We start from the raw sequence: 24,070 nt of genomic DNA, 5'->3' as shown, positions 1-24,070 counted from the left end.
CCCCAGCAGCTGCCGCTGTCCCCAAGGGCCACCTCACACAAAGCCCCCCCATGTCCCCAAGCCCACCCCCAGCCCCCCGGAGCCCCGCAGGAAGCCCCTGTCACCCTCTGGGAGCCCCGCAGCTCCGGGTAGGGACCCTGGTGACAAGGGGCGAGGTGACAGGTGACAAGGGGCGTGTGGCTGCAAGGCCAGTGTCAGGACGGGATCACAGCGGTGTCACCCCAGAGTGGGTTTGGGGGTGACAAAAGACCCTCCCGGGTGGCCCAGAGGGACAGATGTCATTGTCACAGCCCCTGTGGGGTTTGCCGAGGTGGGACGACCCCAAAACGGGGCGGGGCGGTGTTTGGGGGTGTCCCCCCCCTCCCTCCTCACGGGGACAACCTTGGGGACATCACCGGAGCCCCCTCGGGGGACAAACATCCCCACGGGAGCAGCGCCGGGACCCCGCCACGTCCCCGCCGTCACCTCAGCCGGGCCACCGGGCGGGGAAACTGAGGCACGGCGCTTCTGCCAGGACACGGCGGGGGGACAGAGCCCGGCGCCGCTTCACCCTGTCCCCTTTTTGTCCCCACGCCGTAAGCGACACCGCGGGCACAGCCGCCACCTCCCTGTCCCCCTCCCGGCCACCACGCCTGGAGCGGGGGGGATTTTGGGTGACACAGGAGCCCCTGGGAGTGTCACCGGCTCAAGCCCTTGGTGACATCCAGGGAATTCCCGGGGAGAGGAGGGGACCACGTGGCTTTGGGGGGGGGTGGTGGCACGGGGGAGGTGACACTTTTTTTTTTTTTTTTTTGGACACTTATTTTTTTGTTCGTTTGGGGTGTTTTTTTTTTTTGGGGGGGGGGGGGATGGGTGAGGGGAGATGAGTTTTAAGGGCCGGGCTTCTCGCCCGCTCTAGAATTGTCCTTCCTCTCCAGCCGCGCGTAAGGCTCGAAGGCCGAGGCGCCGGGCGCTTCGTGCCGACCCCCCAAAAACGGCCCCCCGAAACACAGCGGCCTCCCCGGCAGCCGCGGCGACGACGAGGATGACGAAGACGACGAAGACGAAGAAGCGGAGGGAGGGACGGACGGGACGTGCAGGCCGAAAACCGCGGGGCCGCTCCCACCTCCCAAAAGCGGGGACGGAGAGCCGGGCGCCCCCAAAGCTCCGCCGTTCCCCGCGGGGCTCGGGATGGCGGGGTTGGAGGAGGTGACAGGGGACAGGAGGCTCGGAGGGGACAGCAGGCGACCTTGCTCCAGCAGCCGCAGGATGTTGCAGGTGGCGAAAGATTCGGAGGAGGAGGAGGAGGAGGAGGAGGAGCGTTTCTCAGAGTCTCTGCTCTGGTCTTTCTTCTGCTTCGTGCGGCGGTTCTGGAACCACACCTTGACCTGGGGAGGGGAAGGGGTGGGGGAGGACGGGGGGGGGGGAGGGGGGGTTTTTTTTGGGAAGGGGGGGGACAGGAAGGCACGGACGGAAAGAGAGAGAGAGAGGCCAGAGGCGGGAGGAGAGAGCGAGAGAGACGAGAGAGAGAGAAAGAGAGAGAGACGTGAATTAAAATGAACCGGCCGAGACAGATCCGCCCTCGCCGCCGCCGCCGCCGCTCCGGGCGCTGATCCCTCCGGGGGGGAAAAAAAAGCGGGATTCCTGCGAGGCTTTTCCGGGGAAAGAAGGGAAAATTCCTGCGGGGCTTTTCCAGGGAAAAAAGGGAGAATTCCTGCGGGGTGCTTCCAGGAAAGAAAGGGAGAATTCCTGCGGAGCCGACAGGGAAAAGGGAGAATTCCTACGGGGCTGGCAGGAAAAAGGGAGAATTCCTGCGGGGCTTTTCCGGGAAAAAAAGGGAAAATTCCTGCGGGGCTTCTAGGGAAAAGGGAAAATTCCTGAGTGGCTTCCAGGGAAAAGGGAAAATTCCTGAGGGGCTTTTCCCGGAAAAAAAGGGGAGAATTCATGCAGGGGGCTTCCAGGGAAAAGGGAGAATTCCTGCGGGGCTGGCAGGGAAAAAAGAGAGCGTTCCTGCGGGGCTTTTCCGGGGGAAAAGGGGAAATTTCCTGCAGGGCTGGCAAAGAAAAAAGGGAGAATTCCTGAGGGGCTTTTCCCGGAAAAAAAGGGGAGAATTCATGCAGGGGGCTTCCAGGGAAAAGGGAGAATTCCTGTGGGGCTTCCAGGGAAAACGGGGAAATTCCTGCGGGGCTTTTACAGGGAAAAAAGGGAGAATTCCTGCGGGGCGCTTCCAGGGAAAGGAAGAATTCCCAGGAATGGGATACCAGGGATGGGACCCAAGGAATGTGACCCCAGGGACCTCAGGCTCCTGTCCCCGGGGTGGGACCTTGGGGACAGGAAGGAGCCCGGAGCTCATGGCTGAGCTCCCCCCGCACTGTTCTCGGCTCTCCCCGCGCTGGTTTTCCCGGGAATTCTGCGCTACGGGACAGGCTGGATCCTCCTGAAGCCCAAACCCGCGTCCCCCGACTGCCAACCCTCCCCTGGCCGGGCCGCGGGGTGACGCGTGGAGGGGACAGGGTGGCATCTGGTGGCTCTGGATTTCCGGGCGCAGCACCCAGCCGGGGGGGAACACCCGGCCCTGCCCCTGGCCGAGGTCAGGAGGGGATCCGGGCTGAGCCCCGCACCCCAAAAACTGCCCCCGGCCCAGCCCGGGGCCCCCCGGCCGCGGCCCCCCGGCCCCCCGAGAGCCCTTCCCTCCCTCCCTGGCAGAGCAGAGCGGGCAGGAGAGGCAGAGAGAGAGACAGAGAGAGGCGGGGGGGACGGACAGACGGACACGGGGGTGAGGGGAGGACACGGAGGGGAGGACACTCGGGTTAGAGCGCGGGCTGGGGGACGACCCCCCGAGGAGCGTCCCCCGGCGGCGTCCCGGTGTCACCGGCGGCTCCTTGGGGACGCGGCCCCGGCACAATGGGGTCGCAGTGCGGGGATAATGGAGCGTGGGGACACACCGGGGGACACCGCGGGGACATCGGCTCCCGCCACCGCCCGGCACGGCCGGCCCGCCCGCGCTTTCCCTCGGGGACATCGGCGGCACCCGGCACGGGGACACCGGGGCGCTGGCTGCCACCAGGCACAGCCGGGTCCACAGGGATGGTGTCCCCATCCCAGTGACCCCAGGGTTGATGTCCCCGTGCCACTCCCCCAGGGCTGGCGTCCCCCATGTCACTGACCCCATTGGTCACTCCACGCTGACCACTGGGATGGTTTTTGTCCCCATTGCACTGACCTCCGGGCTGATGTCCCCATGTCACTGACCCCAGGCATCATGTCCCCATCCCAGTGACCCCAGGGCTGTGACCCCATGTCACTGACCCTATTGGTCACTTCGTGCTGACCACTGGGATGGTTTTGGTCCCCATCCTAGTGACCCCAGGGCTGATGTCCCCATCCCACTGACCCCAAAACTGTGTCCCCAACCCCGTGACCCCATTGGTCACTCCACGCTGACCACTGGGATGGCTTTGGGAACAGAGCTGGATCCCCAGGGCTGATGTCCCTGTCTCACTGTCCCCAGACTGATGTCCCCATCCCAGTGACCCCAGAGCTGTGTCACCATGTCACGGGCCTCAGGGCTGGTGTCCCCCTGTCACTGACCCCATTGGTCACTTCGTACTGACCACTGGGATGGCTTTGGGAACAATGTCTGTCCCCAGGGCTGATGTCCCTGTCCCCAGGGCTGGTGCCCCATCCCCGTGACCTCACTGGTCACTCCACGCTGACCACTGGGATGGTTTTTGTCCCCAACCCAGCGACCCCAGGACTGTGTCCCCATGTCACTGACCCCATCGGTCACCCCACGCTGACCACTGGGATGGCTCTGGGAACAGAGCTGGATCCCCAGGGCTGATGTCCCTGTCTCACTGTCCCCAGACTGATGTCCCCATCCCAGTGACCCCAGAGCCGTGTCACCATGTCACTGGCCTCAGGGCTGGTGTCCCCCTGTCACTGACCCCATTGGTCACTTCGTACTGACCACTGGGATGGCTTTGGGAACAATGTCTGTCCCCAGGCCTCATGTCCCCATCCCAGTGACCCCAGGGCTGTGTCCCCATGTCATTGACCCCACTGGTCACTCCACGCTGACCACTGGGATGGCTTTGGGAACAGAGCTGGGTCCCCAGCCACGGTGACCTGACACGGAATCGTCCCATCTCCTGGAGCAGCCGATTCCTGGGAACTGCAGCTCCCAAACCCGCAGTGGTGGGGCCGAAGAGGACCCAGGCAGCCCCAAACCCGGCTAATTAGCGACACCTTAATGATGATCCGGCGGGAATCCAACACTCCGCCCCATAAACGTCCCCTGGATCCCACAGGGTGACCCCAGCCCGCCCCGGTGACACCTCAGCTCGGCGGGGGTGGCCCTGGCTGAAGTTTGTCCCCAACCTGTCCCCAATTAGCGCCTCCCCGTGTCCTTTTCATCCCCCATCATCCTCAATTTCCCGCCGGTGGACGCGGATCAGCTCCAGCCTTGACAGATCCGTGAGTAATTCCCCTCCGGCCTCATCCCATTCCATCCCCCCCTTTCCCAACTCCTGCTCCTCCCACTCCGGATTCTTCCAGAATTCCCATCGGAATCTTCCCCCGGATCGGCTTTTCCTTCCCGAAAAAAGCCGATTCCTTCCCCAACCACGTCCCCATGGGACAACTGGGGTGGTGCCATTCCCAGTTTATCCCGAAGGAAATGGGAATATTCCCAGTGGGCACCAGTCCAGCCCTCTGGAATATCGTGTTTGGTGGGAAGGAGAGGGAGCTCAAGGCCATCCTTTTCCAAGAAAAACCCAATTCCCAGATTTTTTTGCTCTGGGGCAGCCAGGACACCCAGTTGGGAGGGAACGGGGACAAGGGGGAGGAATCCTGGGAATGTCCCACGGCTCTAAATCCCTGACCCCACGTGTGACATTCCAGTGGCGTCAGACTTGGGAAGCGCCTCTGGAAGTGCCCATGGACTGGGGACACGGGAGGTGACACCGGCAGGGGACACTCCGGGGACAGGGAGGACGGAGCCGTGTGGAGGAGCCAGCTTGGAAAACCCCGGCTGAGGGGTGAGGAGAGCAGGAATCTTATAAATCCCAAAATTCCGGAACGGTTTGAGTTGGGAGAGACCTTAAATCCCATCCCAGTTCCATGGAACATCTCCCAATATCCCAGGTGGATCCAGCCTGGCCTTGGGCATTCCCAGGGATCCAGGGGCTGCCCCAGCAAATCTGGGAATTCCATTCCCAGGAATTGCTGCCCAAGATCCCAGCCCAATGTCCCCTTTCCCAGTGGGAAGCCATTCCCTGTGTCCTGTCCCTCCAGGCCTTGGCCCCAGCCCCTCTCCAGCTCTCCTGGAGCCCCTTTGGGGACTCTGAGCATTCCCGGGATTTCTCCCTTCTCCGGGGGAACATTCCCAGCTCTCCCAACCGACCAAGAGAATGGGAATATGGGAAAAGGCAATCACGGCACAGAGAGCCCAGATGGCCTGTGGGGAGCTACGAAATCCTGGAAAATATTAAATAATGGGGAATTAAACGTATCCAAAAATTAGATGGTTTACTAACACTAATATTATTATAAAATCTCTGTGTTTAATTATGAAAAATACACGTGATCCCATCGCATATAAATACACAGTTATCATAGAATATTATATGGTTATTATAGCTATTAATAGACTGATATTCTACCAATATAAAATACATAGTCATTATTTTATGTTTAATTATGTCTTTTATTTTCTATAGGATATTTAATTACGTATTTATATTTTTATTATTTTTATGCACTATTATATATTGAATATGCTACCATTCAGGTGTTTTATATTATTTTATAAATGGAGCAATGGCTATTATTAATATACAACTATAAAAATAACTAATACATAATACATAATGCACATATGCAGTATATGATGCATTTATTGTAATTACAATGTATTGTATATTTTTTATGATATTTTATAGTATATATATATTTTAATATAGATTATATACTTATATATTGTGGTATTGATATTGAGGTTTTTCCTTTATTATCTTATTACAGTATTATTTTATTTTTTTTATTTGATCATTTTATTCTGATTTTTATTATTTTGTTATTTTAGTATATTTTAATTTTATTCTTTTAGTATATTTTTATTTTATTGTTTTGGTATATTTAAATTATTTTATTATTAAAGTATTTTCTTTTATTTTCCTTTAAGTTTTTAACGGAATTTTTAAAAATTTAATTTAATTCTTTTATTCTCTTGTCTTCTATTAAATTTTTAGAATTCTCTTCCACTTTATTTTATTTTGTCCTCTCCTACTCTATTTTTATTTTGCTTTACTCTACTGTATGTTACTTTCCACCTTTTATTACATTCTATTCCTTTACCCTCAGCCAATCCGCTTTCAGTTTTTTATATTTTTATTGTGTATTCCATATTTGATATTCCATATTCCATATTTTATATTTTATATTCCATCTTTTATAGTTTATATTATATATTTTATTCTATGTATTTTCTATTTTATTGTACAATATTTTCTATTTACATTTATGTTTTATATTTTCTTCTCTATTTTATTTTATTTTATTTTATTTTATTTTATTTTATTTTATTTTATTTTATTTTATTTTATTTTATTTTATTTTATTTTATTTTATTTTATTTTATTTTATTTTATTTTATTTTATTTTATTTTCCCACTCCCTATTCCACCACCGAACGAGTCCCCGAGATCCCCCCCCCCCCCAGATTTCTCCTCCTCCCACGGATCCTTTCCCTGTGGATTCATCCCTTCGACTCCCGGAATGCAGGAAGGCCTGCCCTGCTCCCTGGCACCTGGAATGTCATCCCAAATGTCACCGCGCTCGGAATGTGCTCCGGGGAGTTCGGATCCAGCCGCATCCGAACTGATGGACAAAAAAAAAAATACGGGAATAATTCACCGACATTTTTATGGTTAAGGATTTACAAATCTGAGGGGTCGGATGAGCTTCCCGACCCGGAGCCTTGGGATGGGGTCACGCCTCCCACATCATCCTGATTCCCTGATCCCAGGCAGGATGCGGGAAGCAGCGCATGAAGATGGGAAATAAAAAATAAAAATGAAAATAAAAATAAAAATAAAAGAAATGGGAGCACGGTGTTATCTGGAGCCCACAGAATTATCTGGAGCCCACGACATCAGCTCCATCCTGGTTTTCCAGGGCCGTCAGCATCGGGATGGAGCCCACGAGGGGTTGGATCCCTGGAATGCTGTTCCATGACCTCGGAGAGCGCCGTATCCCGGGATTCCTTCTCCGGAGACGCGGGGCTGCTGCTCCCATCCCTGCCCTTCCCCAACCACCTCGGAGCCACAAAGAGAATAATTCCCAAGAAGGGAATCCTGACGCGAAACCGTTATCTGGGAAGGCAAAGGGTGGGAGATGATGGATCCGGAAATTTTTGCTGGTTTTCGGCCCAGTAACTGGGATTCGGTGGTTCTTTCCTGAGGGGTCTCCATCCATCCATCCATCCATCCATCCATCCATCCATCCCTCCATCCATCCATCCATCCATCCATCCGTCCCTCCGTCCATCTGTCCATCCCACGTCAGCGCACAGATGGCACCGGAAGCTTCCTCCCCTCATTATGGCTCCCGTTTTCCATCCTCATCCTCTGCTTCCCGTTGTGTCAGGGCCAAGCTGTGATGGGCATTGCTCCCCGTTGCTCCTCACTGAGATCCCAAACCCCCATCCCTGCCCAGGAATATCAACACCACACAGATTCCGGCGCTCCCGCATTCCCAAAAAACAACCGGAGCGTGTTTTCCCAGTGTTTATCCATCGAACACGACAATCCTCACCCTGCTTTGTGACTCCGGGACTGGGGCCATGTTTAGGGATTTTTAACGGTGTTTATTTTTGGGCAGTCCTGCCCTGGCTCCGACCTCATTCATCCATCCACCCATCCAAAAACCCATTCCCAAAAAACCACGGAAGCGCGTTCTCCCGGCGTTTATCCGCCGAACAGGACAATCTCCACCCTGCTTCCCGGCTCCGGGGCTGGGGCCATGTTTTGGGATTTTTAACGGTGTTTATTTTTCGCCAACCCTGCTCTGCTCCTGACCCCATCCATCCATCCCAAAAAAACCATTCCCAAAAAAACCACCGGAGCGCGTTCTCCCGGCGTTTATCCGCCGAACGCGACAATCCCCACCCCGCTCCGCCGCTCCGGGGCCGCGTTTGGGGTTTTTTAGCCGTGTTTGTTTTGGGCAGCCCTGCCCCGCCGTTGACCCCGGCGCCGTCACGCGCTCCTGGCACACGTGTGGCCCCCGGCTCCGCCATCCCGCGCTATTCCTGGCTGCCGAGCGGGAATTGGCCGGGATTAGCTCCCGACCGCCGGCAGCTGACGCCCGTTGGGAGCCGCCACCTTCCTCCTCCTCCTCCTTTTCCTCATTTCCCTCCTTTCCCTCCTCTCTCCAGCCCCACTGGGGCTCGGATCCCGGATCCCGGCGTTGTGTAAATCCGTCGGGATCGCTGCCCGAACCCGCGGCTCCGTGACCTTTCCGCCTCTCCCCGTGCCGAGCACGGATGGATTCATCCCTCGGCCGCCATTCCGGCGCATCCCGCTGCGCCAACCATTCCGAACCCTCCTCCACGGCCCTCGGAAACGCATTTCCAGCCATTTCCAGCCACCAGCGCGGCAGGAATTGCCCCTGCCCCTCATCCGGGAGCCCCTTTCCCGCCACCGATCGAAAATTCCAAGCCCGTGTCCGGTTTCTGCTCCAAAATTCTGGATATTCCCGGTTTTGAGGCCAGGGAAGCTGGCGGGTGCTCCGGTGAGCTTTGGAAATGGAAAATTTGGAGATGACGGCGAAGCTGAAGGGGAATTCTCACGATTTTGGGGTTTTGGGAATGCTGGGATGGGTGAGGACACCCTCCATGAAATCCCAAGGGTTTTGATGGGACGTGTGGGTGAGAATTCCAGCCCCAGCATCGGGATCAGCTCCAAAACTCGCAAAACCCATCACCAAACCCAAATCCCATCATTTTTTTTTCAGGAAAACATTTAAATTAAATCCACTTGGAGGATGCTGGGATTACTCTGGGAATCAAACCCAGTTCGGCTTCATCGGGAATCAAAATTTCCCTTCAGAAAGTCTGAAATCCCGGGATTTGATTTTTGTTTTGGGGGGGGGAGGGAATCGTAAATCCTTAATGACAAAAATCTCGGTGAATTATTCCCTTTTTTCTTTTTAGGAACGCTCCCCAAAAATCCCGAATTTATCCCCCCTCTAGCCCAGCTGCCTGGTCGGGTTTCTGGGATCACAATGCCGGAATTTGGGAGTCTCCAGGGCTGTGTCACCGCGGTGTGCCCACTTAGGCCCGGCTTTATTGTCCCCCCCCCGGAAGAGCCGGGATTAGCGGGGCCACGTGAGCTGGGTTTGCTCCAGGAACGTGCTCTGACGCAGGGATGTGGGAATGGATCCAGCACCTGCTGGAGGTGCCCAAATCCCGGGAATTTCCTGTGGGCACCAGGAAATTTAGGATCCCCCGTCCATTCCGCGTGTGTTCAGCATCTGGGTGTGACCCGATCCCGTTAAATGTGGGATTGTTCGGGATGATGTCCCCCACCAATTCCCAAGGATTTAGCAGCTGTGGGAGCTCAGATCCTCTGGAATTGCCCAGATCCCTCCTGGAAGTGAGTCAGGGAAATGCTCCAGGAGAAGAGGGTGGGAGAGTTCATCCCATCCCGAAAAAGCTCCGGCAGAAGGGATGGAGGGAAGGATGGATGGAAACCCCTCAGGAAAGAGCCCAGAATTCCCAACTGGGTTGGGTCGGGAAGAACCTAAAAGCTTTTTTTCCAAGGGTAGGGACAATTCCCATTATCCCAGGCTGATCCAACCTGGCCTTGGGCATTCCCAGGGATCCAGGGGCAGCCCCTGGGAATCTGGGAATTCCAGCCCAGCCCCTCCCCACCCTCCCAGGCAGGAATTCCTTCCCGAGATCCCAACCCTGCCCTTTGGATGATCCAAAATCCACCTTGGGTGGATCCCGTCACTTCCGGAGTGTCCCAATCCAGAGGGAAGTGGGAACCACGGGGGGTTTGGGGCTCCCAGCTCTTCCCAACATCCTCTTTCCTGCTTTTTATTTTGTTTCTTTTTCCCAGGAGAGGAAAACCCGTGGCAGCCCCAGCCCCCGTCCCCTCGTCCTGTCCCCGCTAACGAGCCGAGGTGATTAATTTTTAACGGCCTCCTCTTAATTGCCGGGCTATAAATAGACCTTGCCGGCCTTTCCCAGATGTTCTGCTCCATGCTGGGAATCCCAGGATGCTCCAGGGGATGTGGGGCCACCGGCAGGGATGGAGTTGGAGGGTGGCCCAGGAGTTGTCCCCAAGAAGGTCCGGATGGAGCCCGTGGGGACATCGGGAGAATCCCATGGATTTGCCAGCAGAAATCACGGAATTATGGGATCATTTGGGATGGAAAAACTCTTGGAGGCTCCTGGATCCAGAACTGCCAAGGTCCCCAAGTGCCACATCCACCGAGGCCACCGCCATGTCACATCCACCAAGGCCACCGCCACCATGTCCTCAAACTGTCACATCCACCAAGGCCACCACCATGTCACACCCACCAAGGTCACCGCCATGTCCCCAAAGTGCCACATCCACCAAGGCCACCACTGTGTCCCCAAGTGTCACATCCACCAAAGCCACCACCATGTCCCCAAAGTGCCACACCCACCAAGGCCACCACCACCATGTCTCCAGGTGCCACATCCACCAAGGCCACCACCACCGCCATGTCACATCCATCAAGGCCACCACTGTGTCCCCAAAGTGCCACATCCACCAAGGCCACCACCATGTCACACCCACCAAGGTCACCGCCATGTCCCCAAAGTGCCACATCCACCAAGGTCGCCGCCATGTCACATCCACCAAGGCCACCACCGCCATGTCCCCAAAGCACCACATCCACCAAGGCCATCATCATGTCCCCAAGTGCCACACCCACTAAGGCCACCACCGTGCTCCCAAAGTGCCACACCCACCAAGGCCACCACCACCATGTCTCCAAGTGCCACATCCACCAAGGCCACCACCATGTCACATCCACCAAGGCCACCAAAATGTGACATTCACTAAAGCCACCACCATGTCCCTGAAGTACCACATCCCCCGAGGACACCACCATGTCCCCAAAGTGCCACATCCGCCAAGGTCACCATCACGTCGCATCCACCAAGGCCACCATGATGTCCCCAAACTGCCACACCCACCAAGGCCACCACCACATCCCCAAAGTGCCACACCCACCAAAGCCACCACCATGTCCCCAAAATGCCACATCCACGGGGCTGGTAAATCCCCACAGGAACAGGGATCCACCCCTGCCCTGGGCAGCTGGAAAACCCATTCCATGTAGGAATTTTCCCCAAAAAATCCAACCTAAACCTTCCCTGGCACAACCTGGGACTTGTCCCGACTGTCACCTCGCTGTCCTGGCCCGAAAAAGGGCGGGAAAACACCGGGGTCACCTCAACCTGGGCCTGGCATGGAATTCCTGACCCCGAGAGCAAATCCCTTCGTCCATCCCATCCCATCCCATCCCAATCCCATCCCATCGGGATTTATGGGAATTCTGCCCCTCCCCTGTCCCCCCAGGGTCCTTCTGCCTCCTCTGCCTGGGATTTTCCATCCCATAATGACCCTGGGAAGGGGCACTTTTCCCAATCAGGAATCCCATGGGTTTTCCCAGAAAAAAATTTCCGTGGATTTGAGCTGCCCTCAGGATTTGGGATGGGTTTGGGATGGTCCCGCCACTCCCCAGCTCATCCCAAGGACCTCCGAGCTCTCCATGGAAATATTCCCCGATGGAAACATTCCTCAGGTTAATTAAACTCCTCGAACCTTAATCGTATCCGTGGATTAATTAGGGAAAAGCACCGGGAGGCAAATGTGGATCCGGGAGGGAAGAGGAATTCCCTGGATGGGTGGAAGGAGCAGGAGCGGCTCCGAAATTCCCTCCCGCTCTCCTGGCTGATCCCTCTCTCCTCTGGGTGATCCCACCCTCACTTCCAGGTGATTCCCAACTTTTCTGGGTGATTCCCATGATTTCTTGGTGACTCCCATCTTCCCTGGATGATTTTCCTTCTCCTCTAAGTGATTCCCAACTTCTCTGGGTGATCCCACCCTCACTTCCAGGTGATTCCCATCCTTCCTGGGTGATCCCTGCTCTCCCTGGATGATCCCATCCTCACTTCCAGATGATTCCCAATTTTCCTGGCTGATCCCACCCTCACTTCCAGGTGATTCCCAATTTTCCTGGCTGATCCCACCCTCACTTCCAGGCGATTCCCACCTTTCCTGGGTGATCCCAGCTCTCCCTGGATGATTTCCCTTCTCCTCTAAGCGATCCCTGCTCTCCCCTGGGTGATTCCCGTTTTCCCTGGACTGATCCCCCTCTTCCCTGTGTGTTTTTCCATCTCCCCCGAGCGATCCCAGCCCTCCCTGGATGATCCCACCCTCACCTCCAGGAAATCCCCATTTCTCCTGCGTGATCCCCGTTTTCCCTGGATCATCTCATTTTCACTCCTGGGCGATTCCCATCAGTTTTTTTTTTTTTTTTTCGGGTGATCCCCTCCTCTCCTCTGGGTGATTCCCTCTCTCCCAGCCTGATCCCTCACTCCTGGAGCCAAAAAAAAAAATAATCCCAAATCCCTCACTCCCCAACCCCTCCTGCCTCCAGCTCTGCCAAACGGCGGGATCGGCTGCCGGGAGAGTAAAATCAGAGCCTAAATCTCCCTATTTTTATTTTTTTTCCCCAATTTCCAGCAGGAATTTTTTGCAAGATCCCAATCCCACTCCCTAAATCTCCTTTTTCCACCCCTATTTTCAGGAGGATTTTTGCAAGATCCCAGCCCAGCTCCCAAAATCTCCATTTTTCCCCGTTTCCGCAGAATTTCTGCAAAATCCCAGCGCAGCTCCCTAAATCTTCATTTTTTTCTTATTTTTTTTCCTTATTTCCAGCAGAATTTCTGCAAGATCCCAGCCCGGCTCCCAAAATCTCCTTTCCCCCCCAATTTCCAGCAGGATTTTTGCAAGATCCCAATCCCACTCCCTAAATCTCCTTTTTCCCCCCCTATTTCCCGCGGGATTTCTGAAAAATCCCAGCGCAGCTCCCTAAATATTATTTTTTTTCTTATTTCTCCCCTATTTCCAGCAGGATTTTTGCAAGATCCCAGCCCGGCTCCCAAAATCTTCCTTTTTTTCTTATTTTTTTCCTTATTTCCAGCGGGATTTTTGCAAAATTGCAGCCCAGCTCCCTAAATCTTCTTTTTTTTTTTTTTCTTTATTTTTCCCCTATTTCCAGCGGGATTTCTGAAAAATCCCAGCGCAGCTCCCTAAATCTTCCCTTTTTCTTATTTTTTTCCTTATTTCCAACCGGATTTTTGCAAAATCGCAGCTCAGCTCCCTCGATCATAATTTTTTTTTTTCCTTTATTTTCCCCCTATTTCCAGCCGGATTTTTGCAAGATCCCAGCCCGGGCTCCCGGGAATGTTGGGCTGCAGCATTCCAGCTGCGATCACACCGTGTCTCTTCCCATCTCGTCACATTTCCCTCCTCGCCGGGGATGAATCATCCTTCCCCCCGCTCCTCCCCTCTTCCCAAACATCCACAGGCAGAAAACAAAAAAAGAAAAGAAAAAGAAAAAAAAAAAAGAAAAAAAGGAAAAAAAAAAATTTCAAGCCCTGGTGGCCCCTTTTTCCTTCAGGGTTCCCGGCAAATCCACAGGGAAAAAGTCAGGAGCTGGTTTTGGAATTAAAAGCCAGCCCAGGGAGAGGCTGGAAAAAAAAAAAATCTGTCTCTTGTCCCAAGAAAATAAAAATAAAAATAAAAGAAATAAAAATAGAAATAAAAATAGAAATAATAGAAATAGAAATAATAGAAATAGAAATAATAGAAATAGAAATAGAAATAGAAATAGAAATAGAAATAGAAATAGAAATAGAAATAGAAATAGAAATAGAAATAGAAATAGAAATAGAAATAGAAATAGAAATAGAAATAAAAAGCCAGGAAGATGCTGCTGGTTGGGATCCACCACTAAAATTCCCGAAATTCTGGGAATGAATCGCCCCAAAAATCCTGGGATTTTGCTGCGGAAGTTGGATTTATCCCAGTTTGGGTGGGGCTGGCAGAGACTTTTCCCTCTCCAGGTCGCATCCAGGTGGGATCAGCACATTCCAACCCCCAAAAAAAGGGCGCTTGGAAAATTCGGTTTAAAGCTCTCGGAATTCCTGAGGAAAACATCCTGGCTGTTAAAAAAAACCAGGAATCAGGAAAAAGGGCGACGCCTGAGCGTGAAACCAGCCCCGGGGAGTCGCACCCTGAGGGGGAAGAGGAGGAATTTTGGGAATTCTGGGGGGGGAAAAAAAATAAATCAGGGAGTCGGGAAGGTTCTGGGAACTGAGAATTGGCTGCGGGGAAGGAAAACCAAAAAAAAACCAAGCAAAAAACGGTGTGAAAAGGCGGGAAAGGAATTTAAGGAGACAGGGAATGAAGGAGGGAAAGGGGGAGAGCCGAGGGGATGCGACAGGGGCGGGAATTTTCTCACCCGGGGATGGATGAAGGCAGCGGAGAGGAGGGGAAAAAAATGGGAATTTTCATCCCTGAGGAAAGGCTGTGACCTCCCGAGCCCGGCGACCTGCCGGGCACGCCCTCTGTGCCCGACGGGGACAAACGTGTGGCCACGGAAATGGGATTCGGGAAAAATGGGATTTGGGAAGAGGGATTGGGGAAAATGGGACTTAGGGAGGGGGATTTGGGAAGAGGAATCCTGAGGAGGGGGATTTGGGCAGGGGGATTTGGGGTCCTGGGAAATGGGATTTGGGAAGGGGGATTTGGGATCCTGGGAAATGGGATTTGGGAAGGGGGATTTGGGAAGAGGGAATTGGGAAAGGGGGGTTTGGAAAAAGGGATTTGGAAAAACGGATTTGGAAAAGGGGGATCCTGGGAAGGGGGATTTGGGAAGAGGGATTTGGGAAAGGGGATTGGGAAAAGGGGGATTTGGGAAAGGAGGATTTGGGATGTGGGATTTGGGAAGAGGGATTTTGGGAAGAGGGATTTGGGAAAGGGGATTTGGGAGGGGAAGTTTGGGAAGAGGGATTTTTGGGAAGAGGGATTTGGGATCCTGGGAAAGGGGGATTTGGGAAAGGGGGATTTGGGAAGGGGGAGTTGGGAAAATGGGAAATGGGATTTGGGAAGGCAGATTTGGGAAGAGGGATCCTGTAAAGGGGAATTTGGGAAGGGGGTTTGGAAAGGGAGATTTGGGAAGAGGGATCTGAGAAGAGGGATTTGGGAAAGTGGGATTTGGGAAAGGGGGATTTGGGAAGAGGGATTTGGGATCCTGGGAAATGGGATTTGGGAAGAGGGATTTGGGATCCTGGGATGGGGGATTTGGGAAGGGGGATTTGGGAAGGGGAGGTTTGAGAAGTGGGATTTGGGAAGAGGGATCCCCTGCCAGGGACACACCTCCTGTCCCTTTTCATGGCACTGCCAGGCCTGCCCCTGTCACTCCCGGCTCTCTGGAGATGCCACCGGCACGGCAGGAAGAACAATCCTGGGAAAAAGGGAATTTCTGGGCAGCTCCCAACTCCCTGGAATCCTCTGCTCCTGCTCCGCACGGTTCCTCATGGATCTGTGGAGGTGACACTGGGACACTGGGAAAAGGGACCCTGAACAAAGCTGTTCCCGTGGTGTGACACGGCCAAGTCACTTGGGACTGCCCCGGCTCCGTGGAGGTGACACTGGGACAGAGAAATCCCAGGAAGAGGAACCCCTGGAAGAGGAATCCCAGGAAAAGAAATCCCAGGAAGAGGAACCCCTGGAAGAGGAATCCCAGGAAAAGGGACACTGGGAAAAGGGATCCCTCAATAGGGGGACAAAGCTGTCCCCACAGCGTGACATGGCCAAGCCCACCCGTGTCACCTCCTGGCACCTTGGAGGTGACACAGGGACCTCGGGAAGAGAAATCCCAGAAAGTCTGGGAAGAGGAATATTCTTCCAGGAATCCCTGGAAGAGGGACCCCAAGAAGAGGGACCCATCAGTGGCTGCCTGTGTTGGGGACAAAGCTGTCCCCGCAGTGTGACACCGCCAAGCCCACCCGTGACCCTCCTGGCACCGTGGAGGTGACTCTGGAAACTCGGGAAGAGAAATCCCGGGAAAAGAGACCCCAAGGAGAGGGATTTGGGAAGAGGGACCTCAGGAAGAAGGACACTGGGAAAAGGGACCCCTCACCATGGGGACAAAGCTGTCCCCGCAGAGTGACATGGCCAAGCCACCTGGGACTGTCCCAGCTCCGTGGAGGTGACACTGGGACCTCGGGAAGAGAAATCCCGGGAAGGGGAACCCCAAGAGGAGGAATCCCAGGGAAAGGGACACTGGAAAAGGGAAACCCTCACCAGGGGGACAAAGCTGTCCCCGCAGTGTCCACCCACGTCACTCCCAACTCCGTGGAGGTGACACCGGGACCTTGGGAACAGGGACCCCGAGGCCACTTTTCTCCCGACGACGGCACAGCCCAATCCCACCCCAAATCCTCCTCCTCGCCGAAATCCCGCTATCCCACCGCCACAAAAAAATCCCGGAACGCCGATTTCCCCTCACCTGGCAGCAGGATCCCCCCCAAATCCCAAATGGGTTGGCTCCATAAAAAAGGGCTGGAAAAACGGGAATTACTTCCTGGTTTATTATTATTTACTGAATATTTGGAATTATTAGTTACTGAATTGAGAGAAGCTATGCCAGACCTGGCAGGGAAGGGATGGATAGGCCAGAATATTATTATTAATATTATTATATTTATTATTATATTTATTTTGTTATTATTATCACTAACATTATTATTATTATTATTATTATTATTATTATTATTATTATTATTATTATTATTATATTTAAATACCATTATTAAGAAGATTTCATTAATGGTGATCACTATTTAATGACGAATTTCCAAGCCACAACCATCACGACCCCATCAGAGGCACCAAACCCAGAGCACATCCCATCCCTTCTCCCGGATATCCTCAGCACAGGAAAACCGGGAAAAGCCCTTCCCATCATCCGTGGAGGGCGATGGAAAACCAGGAAAATCCCTTCCTGTCATCCAAGGATGGTGATGGAGAAGAAATCCAGGATAATCCCGCTGGGATTATTATCCATTATAACAATAGATATAATAATTAATAATAATAATTATCAATAAAAATTCTACACTAATAAATAAATAAATAAATCATAGTAAGTAATAAGTAATAAGTAATAGACAATAGATAATAAATAATAAATAATAAATAATCAATCCCACTGGGATTGGGCTCCAATAAAAGCAGCAGCAGCTCCCACACGTCCCAATCCCACCACGTCCCACCTCGGGTCACCGCTGTCATCCCCCAGCTCCTTCCTCTTCCTGCTTTTCACGGGATCACGGAATGAGTTGGAAAGAACCCCAAAGCTCATCCAGGGCCACTTTCCCCCATCCCAGACCGCCCCAAACCCTGTCCAACCTCACCTTGACCCTTTGCCGGACATTTGAGTGGACACCGCCAGTGGGGGGAGGTCCCCAAAGACCCCTCAGCGTTGTCCCCAAAGACCCCTCAGCATTGTCCCTAAAGACCCCTCAGCGATGTCCCCAAAGACCCCTCAGCGTTGTCCCCAACCACCTTCCAACCGTTCCTGGGAACACCGCATGCGCATCCAAACTCAGGGACGCAGCCACCGCGATGTCCCCAAGCCACCACGATGTCCCCAAGCCACCCGCAGGTCTCACCTGGGTCTTGGAGAGGTTGAGCTGCCCCCTATCCCAGGTTGTCCCAAACTCCATCTAACCTCACCTTGACCCTTTGCCGGACATTTGAGTGGACACCGCCAGCTGGGGGAGGTCCCCAAAGACCCCTCAGCATTGTCCCCAAAGACCCCTCAGCGTTGTCCCCAAAGACCCCTCAGCATTGTCCCCAAAGACCCCTCAGCATTGTCCCCAAAGACCCCTCAGCATTGTCCCCAAAGACCCCTCAGCGTTGTCCCCAACCACCTTCCAACCATTCCAAGGACGGGATGGAGGAACAAAAACTTATCCCGGGGAACGCCGCGCACGCATCCGAGGGCTTGGGGATGCGGACACCGCCACGTCCCCAAGCCACCACGATGTCCCCAAGCCGCCACGATGTCCCCAAGCCACCCGCGGGTCTCACCTGTGTCTCGGAGAGGTTGAGCTGCCGGGCTAACTCCGTCCTTTCCCGGCCCACCACGTACTGGCAGCGCTGGAATTCCAGCTCCAGGCGGTAGAGCTGCTCCGCCGTGAAGGACGTCCGCGTCCGCTTGGGCCGGTCCAGGTCCAGCCCTTTGGGCAGCACGATCTCCCGGATCGTCCCTTTGGCATCTGCACCGGGAAAAACGGGAAAAAAACACCCAAAAAACCTTGAAGGGATCGAGGCAAAAATCAAAAAAATGCGGTTTTTTTTGTGGGGGGGGGGGGTGGGGAAAATGGGAAATAAATGGAATTAAAGAGTGGTTGGGTGTGGAATATCCACGGAGCTCCCACAATGATTGAGATTATTAACCAAATGATCTTAATCATGGTATTTAAATATAATAATAATAATAATAATAACAATAATAATAATAGTGGTAGCAATAGTAATAGTAATAATAATAATAATAACAATAATGATAACAACAACAACAAACAACAACAACAACAAAACAACAATAATAATGATAATGATAATAATAATAGTAATAATAATAATAATAATAATAATAATAATAATAATAATCATCATCATCATCGTGGCTTGGTTCTTCCCTCTGGCCCTAAATTCCGGGGAATTTATAAATATCCGGGGAAAGGAGACAAATCTCCAGGAATTAGAAGTTTTTAATAAAGATAAATAGGAGTCATGAAGTTTTTTCGGGAAAACGCAGCGTTTCAACCTGGAAATAATAGTTTGGAAAGCCAGGAGCAAACGGGAGATTTATGCCAAGGGAGAATTCGAATTGAGGATTTTTTTGTTTTTCTCTGTAATTTTTATATAATTTTTGATTTCTGTCCTTCCTTGGGAATTCTGGGAAAAAATTCACCTCTCTGCGATTCCCGTCTATCCAGAATTATCCTCACTGAAGGAAATATTTCCTTGGAAAGCTCAGCTCCCATTTTGGGGCAGTTTCCTCTTAAAGGACAAGTTTGGGAAGCGCTTTTTAAAGGGATTTTACGAGGTTGGGAATATCCAGGGGAAAAAAAAAAAAAAAAAGCTTGAATTCGGTTTGGCTCCATCCCAGGCCAAGTGGCCACTCCGGAGGAGCCCCCGTGGCTTCGCTTCCCATCGGGAAAGGACAAATTCCACCAAAAAAAAAAAGAAAAAAATTGACAGGAATTTTGTCCCAGCTCCCAGGAATTAAAATGAGCCTCGGGAATCCGGGATTCTCCCAGATCCCAAATCCTGACTCGGTTTGGGTGAGCCCTTCCTGCAGAACTTTTCCAGAGGGTTAAAATCCAGCCAGGAAGGTGCTCCAAGCCCCGAGCCCTGATTTTGGGATGTTGGATCCCAATTCTGGAGGGATCCTGGATCCCAAATCCGGAGGGATCCTGGTTGGAGGTCCATGGCTCTCCCTCCCACTGGCTGGGCTGGGCATGAAGGGATGAGAAAATTCCTGGGGTAGGAGGGAAGAAAACAGCGGGGAGAAGGCGGGAATGGGGTGATGGAGATGGGGTGGGGACGGCGGAGACGGGAATGGTGACACTGGGATGGGAACAATGGCATTGGGATTGAAATGGTGGCACTGGGATGGGAATGGTGGCACTGGGATGGAAATGGCGGCGCTGGGATTGAAATGGTGGCACTGGGATGGGAATGGCGGCACTGGGATTGAAATGGTGGCACTGGGATGGGAATGGCGGCACTGGGATGGAAATGGCGGCGCTGGGATGGGAATGGCGGCGCTGGGATGGGAATGGCGGCGCTGGGATTGGAATGATGGCACCGAGATTGCAATTGTGGCACCGGGATGGCGGTGCTGGGACTGGAATGGCGATGCTGGGATGAGAACGGTGACACTGGGTTGGGAATTGTGGCACCAGGATCAGAATGGTGGTGCTAGGATCAGAATAGCAGCACCAGGATTGGAATGGCGGTGCTGGGATGGGAATGGTGGCACTGGGACGGGAATGGCGGCACTGGGATTGAAATGGCAGTGCTGGGATCAGAACGGTGACACCGGGATCGGAACGGTGACACCGGGATTGGAACGGCAGCACTGGGATTGGAATGGCGGCACTGGGATTGGAATGGCGGCACTGGGATCGGAATGGCGGCGCTGGGATCGGAATGGTGGCACTGGGATGGGAATGGTGGCACTGGGATCAGAACGGCGGCGCTGGGATTGGAATGGTGGTGCCGGGATTGGAATGGCGGCGCCAGGATGGGAATGGCGGCACTGCCATAGGCTCAGCAGAACCGGGACGAGGACAGAGAAGCCGGGATAAGGGCGGTGGATCTGACACCGGGATGGTGGGAATGGGAACCAAACACCGATTCGGGAAAGGGACCCCAATCCCAGAACCTCTTTCCCACCACGGAACCGGGGACGCGTCCGAGCCGCCATCCCGGAACGCGGCACCAAAGGAATCCCGAGGGTTTGGGGACATCCAGGCCGGCACCCAACCCACACCCCAAACCCCACGGGCCGGCGCGGAGCAGCCGGGAAGGAAAGGGGCTGTAGGCGGATCAGCGGCTTTTCCGGCGGGATCAGCGCCGGGAACCATTTTGTGTGGGAAGAGCCGTGGCGGTGACGATGCCCAGGCCACGTCCGCACTCCCGTGCCCGCATCCGCGCCCACGTCCATGCCCACGGCACAACAACAGCCGGGAACGCCGGGACTGCCGGATCCGGGGCCGCAGCTGCGCCCTGGGCTCGGGCATTATTTATTGTTATCCTCCCCCACGGCAGCTGGAGCAGCTCCGGAGGGACGGCGGGGAAAAGGGCACGGCCGCCGTGCCAGCTGGGCACAGGGGACACCAAACCCCTCGGGGTCACCGCCCCGCTGGCCTTTCCCTAGGGGAGGTTTTGGGGCGTTCAGGCCATCCCCCCATTCCAGAAATCCCATCCTGAAAGTCTTTTCCCATTCTGGAGCCCCCAAAATTCCCGGGTCCTGCCAGGGCTCCCTGGGTGGTTCCGGAGCCTTGGGCCTTGCTGGTGACACGTCCTGCTCTTGGGGACAAGGGTACACCTGGTGGCTCTGGAGCCAGGACAGGGCTGGGGTCGAAATGCCCTATAAGAGCAGAGGGCACCCAAATCCATGGGGACACGTTTTCCTGGCACAGGGACACCTCACCCTGGCACAGGGACACCCCCTGCCCACCTGGCTTCCCGCACCAACACACCTGCCAGGACCTTTTGGGGTGCACGCCCCCGCCCCTGCCAGCCCCCAGGATGTCCCCACCGTGCCATGGGGTGGCCGTGGTGGCACCAAACGCCATCGGGGTGTCCCTCCACGTGCTCTGCGGCCACCGGGCCCAGCGCTGGGCCGGCCCCGGGAGGAGACCAGGAGGAACGGGGGGAACATCCCGGGATGTGTCACCAGCCCCGTGGTGACAGCAGGACCAGCCCCGGGGTGCTCAGGTCCCTCCTTGTCCCATTTATCCCCGCGAGGTGACCGGGAGGCTCCGTCCCGCATGGACCATCCCCGGTGTCACGGGAGTGAGACCCCGAGAGGACCCCGCCGGCGTGAGGGGGTCACCAGGACCACCCCGACTTCACCGAAAGCACCGCGGGCGAGCACCGGGGCTGCACCCGGGGCTGGCGGCAGCTCCGCGGCAGCCGCTCCTCACCGGGGCTACCGGGGCTGCCGGGGCTACCGGGGCTACCGGGGCTGCCGGGGCCTCTTTCCCAGGACCAAGCAGCCATGGCGAAACCCAAAATATTTTCAAGAAATAAATATTTCGAACCGTAAAAATGAACATTTTAACCTCTTGTTTGGCACAAAACCGAGCGGGAGGCTCTGCCCGGGCCCAGCCGCCGCTCGGTGCCGGCCCTGGGCCGGGGCGGGTGGGGACCGGCGGCTCGGCGTCCCCTCAGCCCCGGGTGGCCTCGGTCACGTTCTCCCCGCTTCGTTTTCGCCCCAACCCCGGTGATTTGCGGCGTTTTTCTCTCCCCGCCACCATTTTGTCCGCACCGTTCGTGGCGGCCGCGGCAAGATGGTGAAAGAAACCAGGAGCTCCCGGTGAGGGTCCCCGGGGTCGGCGGGAGCCCAGACCCTGCCCCGGCCTCGGCCACCGACCCCCGCTCCTCTCCCGGTGCCGGCACCGTCGGGGCGGCCTCGGCGGGGCTGAAAGCGGCGGAGGAGAGGCCTGACCCCAGCCTGACCCCGGTGGGACCGGCGGCAGCCCCGCTCGGAGACCCCCGGGGACGCGGGGACACCACGGGCGGGACCCCCGGGGCTTGTTCCCCGAGCGCTGCTCGGCCGCTGCGCCCCGTTCGGACCGGGACAAGCGGGCTGTCGGCGAAAGGCGCCTATCGCGACAACCGGAGGCTGTCGGTGAGCGGCGGGGAGCTTTTCCCGGGATGCCCGAGCCCGGGATAACGATGGAACCGGCAGCTCGGGTCTCCGGTGAGGAAGGAGGTCACGGCCGTCGCTCCGGTGCCCGAGCGCTGCTCTGGGCACCGGGAGGCCTCGGCCCTGATCGCCGAGCGGCCGCCGAGCCGCTCCGGGCTCCGGCAGCGGCGGAGGAGGAGCGGCGGGGCCGCGGAGCATCCCCGGGCTCCCGGAGCGGCGGAGCGCTCGGGACCCTCCCGCCTGTCACAGCATCACCGGGGGCTCCCCAAACTTCTCGGGGTTCGCCACACGCCAGAAGCGATCGCGGAGAAGTCCCGGGCCGGCGGGGACTGAGCGCGGGATGCGGGATGTGGGATGCGGGATGCGGGACGGCGAACCCCCAGCCCGGGGGCCGAGCCGGTGATATTATAAAAAAAAAAAAAAAATAAACCCCCCCTCGCCCGCCGCCGCTCCGTGACGCTTTTCTCCTGCGACATCGCTGATGCTGTCCCCCCCTTCTCCCGCCGCCCGCGCGTTCCCCCGCGGGGCTCCGGCGGCTCCGTGACCCCGGCACCGTTCCCCCGGAGCCCGCCGGGCACGGCCCCGCTCCCAGCCCGCTGCTGCTCGGGGGGAAGCCGGGCTGGGGCAGCGGGGCCCGCTCCGTTCCCACGCGCAGCGGAGAGCGGCGGGGGGCCGGGAGGCCGGAGCTGGCAGCCGGGAAACGCAGCTCGGGATGCGCTGGAAGCGGTGCCGGGGATGCCCCGTGCCCGGAGCGGGAACACCCGGCCGGGAGAAGCGGGGAACGGGAATGCCCCGTGCCCGGAGCGGGAACACCCGGACAGGGGAAGCGGGGAGCGGGGATGGGAGACCGAGGACCGTGAGCCCGTACCTCGCACCAGGATGCGGCGGCAATAATCCGCCTCTCCGGTCCCCGACGGGCTCTCGGTGTCCGGGGCGCACTGTTTGGAGGAACCGGGGCTGACCGCCGACGTTCCCGGGATGTCCTTGAAGCTTCCGCCGGTTCCGCCGTTGCCTCCTCCGGCTCGCAGGGCGCTCTCCAGCTCCGCCCGGCTTGGCAGCTTCTCCCGGGCCCTCCCGGTGGCCGCGGGCTCGGCCAGCAGCACGGGGCTCCCGCCGGGCTCGGCCCCTCCATCGCTCATCCCTGCGGGCGCCGCGGCGGGATCAAACATCAGCAGAGACAGAGACACGGGGAGAGGGAGAGAGGAGGCAAGGCTGGGCGGGGGGGTGGTGGTGGGGGGGGGGAAGGGAGGGAGCCCCCCCTCCTCACCCTCCGCAGACCCCTTCCCCTCCCCGCCCCTCCTTCCCCCCCCCCCCCCGGCGGGGCTGGGCCCCCCCCAGCTCACCCCCATGGCCGGGGACCGCCGGGGGTTTGTCGCCTGTCGCCCTCTCCCAGGCAGGGGGGCCGGGATTTAAATGGCACCCCCTCCCCGCCCCGGGGAGGTACCGGGGGTGTGTGAGGGGGGGACCCGCCGGGAAGTCCCGAGAGGCTGCGAGGGTGACGGGGATGGGGGGTGGGAGA

At 55.8% G+C, this 24,070-nt stretch overlaps 1 protein-coding gene across 2 annotated transcripts; it reads right to left on the bottom strand.

The window, feature by feature from the left end:
- Window positions 1-90: 90 nt before the first annotated feature.
- VAX2 (ventral anterior homeobox 2) lies at window positions 91-23,749 on the bottom strand. Of its 2 annotated transcripts, none has more exons than XM_066185137.1 (3): window positions 23,420-23,749; window positions 18,253-18,379; window positions 91-1,367 (listed from the first exon to the last, which is right to left on the bottom strand). In XM_066185137.1, the coding sequence occupies exons 1-3, from the start codon at window positions 23,718-23,720 to the stop codon at window positions 800-802; spliced, it is 996 nt and encodes a 331-aa protein (XP_066041234.1). In that variant the 5' UTR covers window positions 23,721-23,749; the 3' UTR covers window positions 91-799. The 2 variants fall into 2 exon arrangements, with proteins under 2 accessions (XP_066041234.1, XP_066041235.1); XM_066185138.1 differs by having other exon boundaries at window positions 792-1,367; window positions 18,192-18,379.
- Between the last annotated feature and the right edge of the window lie 321 nt (window positions 23,750-24,070).

This window comes from Chamaea fasciata, unplaced genomic scaffold (assembly GCF_029207755.1).
Source record: "Chamaea fasciata isolate MVZ Bird 193981 ecotype frontalis unplaced genomic scaffold, bChaFas1.0.hap1 SCAF_6, whole genome shotgun sequence".
Lineage (NCBI taxonomy): Eukaryota > Metazoa > Chordata > Aves > Passeriformes > Sylviidae > Chamaea > Chamaea fasciata.
Note: the sequence above shows the minus strand (reverse complement) of the source record. Positions and strands in the feature narration are given on the sequence as shown.